Genomic DNA, 7,110 nt, shown 5'->3' on the forward strand with positions numbered 1-7,110 from the left:
TCGCGACTTCTTTCTTTCTTTTCTTTGAGGTTTTTGTGTAAGTGTCTGTGGGTGGCACCAGTCTGGCTCAAGTAGTATTGTTTTAAGTGTTGCCGTGTGTACGCGTATTCGGTTGTAGCTCTGCATCGTTTCTTTTGTTACATTTGCTTTTTGTGCATAATTGTTTTAACTGTTATATGTGCATTTTTGACGATGGCTGTGTGTGTGTGTGTGTGTGTGTGTGTGTGTGTGTGTGTGTGTGTGTGTGTGTGTGTGTGTGTGTGTGTGTGTGTGTGTGTGTGTGTGTGTGTGTGTGTGTGTGTGTGTGTGTGTGAATAAAAATGCTTGCTTATTGAACTGTTCCCGCTCTGCTTCGTCTCTTTTCCTTTTTTTATTGACCCTCCATCTTGCTTCACGTAAGGGGTTCGTAGTGGGTGCAACATCCCGGTAATTAATTGGAACCGTCAAGGCCGACGATAACACCGCTCGGTTATCACTGTAGCACGGAACGGACCGCTTAAGCGGTTCATGTCCGGAGTCGGCCTGTGGCGTGGTACGATCTCCCGGTCGACCATTCGCGCAGGTACTTAGGTAGATCGAATTTGGCGAGCAACCCTATCCTGCGCGGGTGGGCAATTGGCACGATCGTGGTGAGGTTAAACCCCCACCCGTGACTTGCTCCCGGCGTTGTTCCGAGAGGGTCACGACTGAATTGTCCGTCCGGTGGGCGACGTGCCGCGATTCGAGTTACGCGGCCGTCTGCACACCGGCAAGCGCGAATTCGCAAATATATATATATATATATATATATATATATATATATATATATATATATATATATATATATATATATATATATATATATATATATATATATATATATATATATATATATACATATCATGATATCTCAAAAAGTTGTGGACGGATTCGGACAAAACTTGGTGGACATGGTGTGTGTGTCGCAAGGACGAATTGATTCAGTTTTGGTGAAGATACGAATCTGGATCTGGATGCAAGAATTATTTAATTTTTAAAGTGATTCTTCACCATTGAGAGATAGGGCCAAAACGATGCAATCTTGTATAGCATGATATTTCAAAAATATATTGGGCCGATATGTTCTCGTGGATCAGGCATTACACGGCAGAGGTATGCGCTCTACCGAGTGCCCTTCTAGTATCTTCTTCATTTGGTCAGTATAATGTATGCTAAATCACATGAATAACAGACATTAGGCCTTAGTTATTTTATAACTTGGTTTTACACAGTTCTTCAGCTAAAATGTAGGGTCGGTAGGTCGAAATATAAATATAATTTCAATTTTTAGAAATTATATATTTTTTTCATTTTTTTTCGGATTTTCCATGGAAAAGACAAGGGTAGGTGGGGGGAAAATAAATATAAATCCCGGACCAGGAGGATCTAAGAAAACATTGAATATGGAAGACCATTCAAATGCAGGATGCCCATGTTCACTGTATCATCTGATGTGAAAAACAATAAAGAAGGATTAAAACTTGTTTTTACAATATAGTCTGGCATGTTTTTCTTATAGAAACCTGTTGGACAGTAATTTTCTCAGCATTGTTTCCATTTGTTTGATGATCCAAGTCGTAGATGTGTGCGTGCACACCAGTGCATAGTGCTGGATATGATTAAAAAAAGGTGTCTACTCGGAATCAACACGCTCAAAACGGTCAATCAGAGCCATAACCAGCTCTTACTTTTCAGTGGGCATCTGATCGTACCGTCTCCCCATCCCCATGAGCACATCAAAGGCTGATTTCTGGTCCGTTGAAGGCTGAATATCAGCATCTCGCAGGGAAACTTTGACGTACTTGGCACCAAATCTTTCAATATGAACAGTGGTGTACAACTTTCGATGGAAACAAAATCGGCACGATTGAGAGTAGCCTGCGAATCATCCCTGCCGCTGCACTGAATTGATGCAATAGTTCGGCCAGAATATTCTGCGTCAAGATGTTGCGTGATTAAATCACCAATACAGTCACTCGAATTTATACCGCTGACATACTTCTTAACAATCACTTTAGCCGCAGAAACCACAGTCAATCTGAACCACGCTGGCCACTGCTCAGACGCCATGACCGAAGACGACTGCGCAGCTCGACTGCACAGTTTGGTTAAAGGGGACTCGGCATTTTAGTGCGCGCACGAAATTATATTTTGGAAATAAATGCCGACGTTTACATTTCGGGTTTTGAAACTTTTGCACCTTCGGTGGAAAATGTATTAATATAAAAGGCTAAAAATGTGTTTTATATTTATATTTCATTTCGGCAAATATACCGTCGGCGGATCCGAAAACCAAGCTATAAAATAGCTAAGGCCTTAGTACGCATAAGTGTATCTTTACATGAATTGTATGGACACTCGTAAATGATGGACAAACGTATGGGATTTGAACCTGGCTTTTCCCAAATCACAAGCCAGGTCTTCAGGTAGGAATGCTAACAAGGGAATGCTATGTGAGGGATAACATTTCAGAAAATATATTTGTACATTTAGGTATGCCTGACACATGCGTGTCCATCTTGCAGACTTTGGGAGAGTCGCTAAGAGCTTCGGACATCAACTACGAGAAGTTAAAGGTCGAGTCCGAACGTCTGGAGCGCCACACTAAAGCTCCTAACTGGTGGATCTGGCTCATGCTTGCCATAGTTTGTATGATATTCATTAGCATGATACTATTCATCCGCATTTTCCCTAAAGCGAGATAGCGAATGTTCCCTCATGTGCATTGGACCAGGTTCAGAAAATTCTTCATTCTTGATAAATGCACGCCCATGACTCTGCCTTGGTCAAATAAGCTCCATTAATATGAGGATAAGGAAAATATTTAGTTGCGGTGGGATGGTGAGGGGAGGTGAAGCTTTTGAAGCTTTTAAAGCTTCATTTGTTTGAGAGATTTGAAGTGCTGCCTTCTAAAATATCCGATCATTTGATGCTGTTGTGTTGTTAAATGTGGGGTGTATGCTAAATATGTCTTCACAACAAATGAAACCACAGAACTTGCTATCAGCTTAAACTTTTTTTGTCATAATTATTGTTGTTTTACTTTTGCTGAAAAGATTATTTTCCTCATAGTTATCGACCAAGTTGGCATCACTTTTCACACTTACCTGTCACGTATGTAAAAATGCTTTGAACATTTCACAATACCTTTATCTCTTGTTTTGTGGAAGTTTATTCATTTATATGAAGATGATGAATGATTTACGATCTTAATTTGATTTTTTTTTTAACATTGGATCGCTCACAACTGTGCCTTTTTTATTATTATTATTATTATTATTATTATTATTATATGTATTTGTTTTTTTAACAAGTATACGAGTAATTAAAATTTTTTTCAAAAAACATGAAGGGATGGTACGTAAACAAGGTAGGGATGGTCACAATAAATAATCATGTGAAACCATCCCTACATCTTTTGTTGAATAATGGTTGTTCCCTGTCCATACCTGCATATATTTGCAATGATAATGTATGTTGATTGTTTCCATGTATGAATTTGACCAGTGAAATATTAAGCAGTTAACACACATATACACACACACACACACACACACACACACACACACACACACACACACACACACACACACACACACACACACACACACACACACACACACACGCTAACCAAATCGAGAGTGAGGTATATTGTCATTTGCAAGCACAACCATTATTAAAAGAAAGTTGTAGGGATGATTTTCTTATGACCATCCCTACCTTGTTTACATCCTTTTTAGTATGCAATCCCTATGTCCTTATGCATTCAAAAAAATGTTTTCAATTAATGGAGCGATTAAAAAAAAAAATTTAAACAGGAAAGCTCGTGGAAGAGCTAGAACACTGAATGGATCAGGACACAGCAGGACAAACTGAACAACAGAAGGGTTGAAAGCCAAAATAGAGGGAAACTTGGACAAATAAGTGATGGGGGGGGGGGGTTGATGATTCATGGTGTGGACAAGATGGACACAGAAGCAAACTCTCAGGAAGGAAAAACTGGATATTTGGAAGGAGGAGGACTTGGGGAATTAGGAGGGGTGAGAAAAGACAATGGTTTTGGATTGGGGACGATCTGAGATCGTAGTGAACAGCTGTATTGAAGACCTGGAGGGAGTAATGAGATCGAAGAGAATGTGGAAGCTGCTTCCACAGGTGGGGGAAAAAAATTCTTTTTCTGTACTTTAAATAAAAACCAAAAAAATACAGTATTTTCATTTTTACTGACCAACTTTATTTAATGCCTGTTGCACTTCAATAACTGCAAGTCAACACCAAACTGCATGTCTGCATGCATGCCTGCAAGCTTATGCACGGAAGAAGGTTCTTGCACTCTGTGTACGTTCCATCACGCCTGGAATAATTATCATATTTATATGATTACTTGCAGTTTACCCATTCTCTGGGTGAGTGGAGTTTGCACATTATTTGCTAAATGAAAGGTCTGTATATTTAATGATCTGAAAGGTCTAGATGTCGTCATTGTGCAATAACACACAATTAAAAATTGACAGAAGTACAGTAGTACAGTGCTCACATTCAAACAGCATGTAATTAATAGACATACTCACATGGGTCGACCAAGGCTTCACCGTGTTTTTCAGTTTTGGATATATAAGACTTTACAGGGCTGTGATCAAAGATCGCTGATTGTTCCCGATATAGCCAACTCGTAATGTTAACCTATTGGTAGCACTTGAAATTCTGCCTCGTCATGAAAACAAATGTATTTTTTCCCCAAAAGGTGGGACACCATGCACACCAAGACCAAACACTGAACGCCTCCCTCTGGGAACCATAATAACTAGTAATAGCCATACCGTCTAGGAACACAGCACGTATGCAAAATTTGGTTGAGATTAGCCCAGCTGATTTTTATATTTAATTTTGTTTTTTTTTCCGATAATTTTTTCAGTCATACACACACTACTTCTTCGACTAGCTATCCCTTGAGGTCTGAGGAAGATGTCCTTCCAGCAAAAGTGATATTGAAGATTATGATGAAATGGATGACTATTGATTTAATACATCGATGGGCAGCAGCCAGAGATGCACTCGTAGATGACTGCTGAGACCGATGCGGGATGCGCAGCTGCACCCACAATGCATACAGTCAAATGATATGGTTGACACTCTGTCTGTTGCCTGCCTTATTCTTCGTAATGCTACATTGTCTCACCTTCAAACTTCTTAACTCCTTGTGAACACAATGTCCTCCATCCAGTACGATCATCAGTGATTTCTTCCCAGATGTTTACACTTATTCCACACTTCCCCATGTTGGCCTTCAAAACGTCTTTGAATTTCTTCCGTTGTCCACCAGATTTTCGCTGCTTCTGTAGCTGGGAGTATACGGCATATTTTGGCACTCTTGAGTCTGGCATCCGACACAGATGGCCGGTCCATCGCAGCTGAGATTTATTACGAAGGACTCCTCTGCCACTGTTTGCAAAGGAGAAAGCATTGATGGACATGTTCAAGTGACTTTTATATGCTTTTGGTACATAACCCAGGTCTCACAACCGTACAAGAGAGTTTGAATTATTGCAGCTTTGGAAGCTAGTATGTTGGTTGTTGTTATCATCTTTATTATTGAAAACATGGGATTTCAAACAACCATTTAAGCTGCATAGATGGATTTTATATGGGCCTGGATTTCTTTGTCAATGTTTCTATTTCTTGAGAAAATACTACCGAGGTATAGAAAATGCCGTGCTCTTCATTGTAATGGTTGGAGGAGTGGGAGTGGCGATTGCGTTTGGAACAGAGTCAAAAAGCATCTTAGTCTTTGCAACATTTATATTGAGGCTAAAATGATGGTGTCAGTAAAAACTGATAAAAAAAAAACAAAACAAAAAAACCCTGCATTTCTTCAATGGACAGGGAAAAAATGGCACAATCGTTTGTGGATCTCAGATTGAATAGTTTGCGATGTATTTGATATTGTATATGATTTCTGAGGTCACCTGAGTAAGAAAACAATCCATTAAAATTAAGAACAGGTTTGGTTCTAACACACGTCCCTGCTCTACACCAGTGTTGATGGGAAAGGTTTTGGATTGGTTTCCACAATGTATAACTTTCCCTCCATATATGTATGTGTGTGTATATATATACATATATACATGTGTATATATATATATATACATATACAGTAATCCCCAGTTTCTCGCGGGGGTTACGTTCCAAACCTCCCCGTGCTAAGTGAAAATCCGCGATGAATGGACGCCTCCCCAAAAAATCGACTCGTCTGGTCTGGTCGGTTTGGGAGTGATCGCGTTTGAGGTGCCTGAGATCGACTCGTCTGGTCTGGTCGGTTTAGCATTGATTGGGTTTGAGGTGCTGGAGATCGACTCGTCTGGTCTGGCCGGTTTTGAGGTGCTGGGTACGAGCAGTGCTCGTCCAATGGCGGCAAACCTTTTTCCTTCCCTAAGCATATCGAGCACCTTAACCTTCTCCTGGAGCGTTAGGACCTTCCTCTGGCGCTTCGGTTCCTTGCCAGAAGCCTTAGAAGGTGCAGGGCGTTTGGGTGGCATCGTGGGGCTTGGAGAAAAAAACGTAGAAAATATTCGAAGTTGAAAAGCGAAACTTTGCCTCGTGCGTTGTGTGACTGGTCGAGCACCACGCGTTATAATTTATTGCTTAAATAATTTATATTTTATACATTATTACCGCGATGTATAGCCTGGTGTTGGTGCAGTGGCTTGGGACCCAAAAGGTCCTGAGTTCAAGCCCCGTTGGGACACTATATATATATATATATATATATATATATATATACATATATATATATATATATATATATATATATATATATATACCAAGTCGGAAACACCAGGGGGTTGACTCAGCCTGCCATCCTTCCAAGGTCAGCGAAATGAGTACCAGTTGTACTGAGCCCGGTGTATGCCCTGGTTAGAATAGGTGTACCATATTCCTGTGTGCCGTAAGAGGCGACCAGGGTTGCGTCAGGAAGGGCATCCGACGTAAAAACCTACGCCAAGTCATTATGCGGACAACAAAACGACGGTTGATCCGCTGTGGCGACCTCTCACGGGAGCGAGCCGAAAGAAGAAGAAGATATTATAACCG

The 7,110-nt window shown here is 40.5% G+C and overlaps 1 protein-coding gene across 2 annotated transcripts in view; it reads left to right on the plus strand.

Annotated features, from left to right (window-relative positions):
• Positions 1 to 6,767, plus strand: part of USE1 (unconventional SNARE in the ER 1) — a 56,936-nt gene extending 50,169 nt beyond the window's left edge. Inside the window, exons 8-9 of one of the 2 annotated variants that reach the window (XM_085895488.1) lie at positions 2,544 to 2,667; positions 5,342 to 6,767. In XM_085895488.1, coding sequence (XP_085751614.1) covers positions 2,544 to 2,667; positions 5,342 to 5,433 — 216 coding nt within the window. In that variant the 3' untranslated portion in view covers positions 5,434 to 6,767. Of the gene's footprint in view, positions 1 to 2,543; positions 3,751 to 5,341 lie in introns of those variants that run through there. The other variant, XM_085895489.1, reaches the window with a different exon arrangement.
• Positions 6,768 to 7,110: the final 343 nt, after the last annotated feature.

The sequence above is a fragment of the Eptatretus burgeri genome, chromosome 9, assembly GCF_056783735.1.
Source record: "Eptatretus burgeri isolate ZD-2024b chromosome 9, Ebu_testis_v1, whole genome shotgun sequence".
NCBI lineage: Eukaryota > Metazoa > Chordata > Myxini > Myxiniformes > Myxinidae > Eptatretus > Eptatretus burgeri.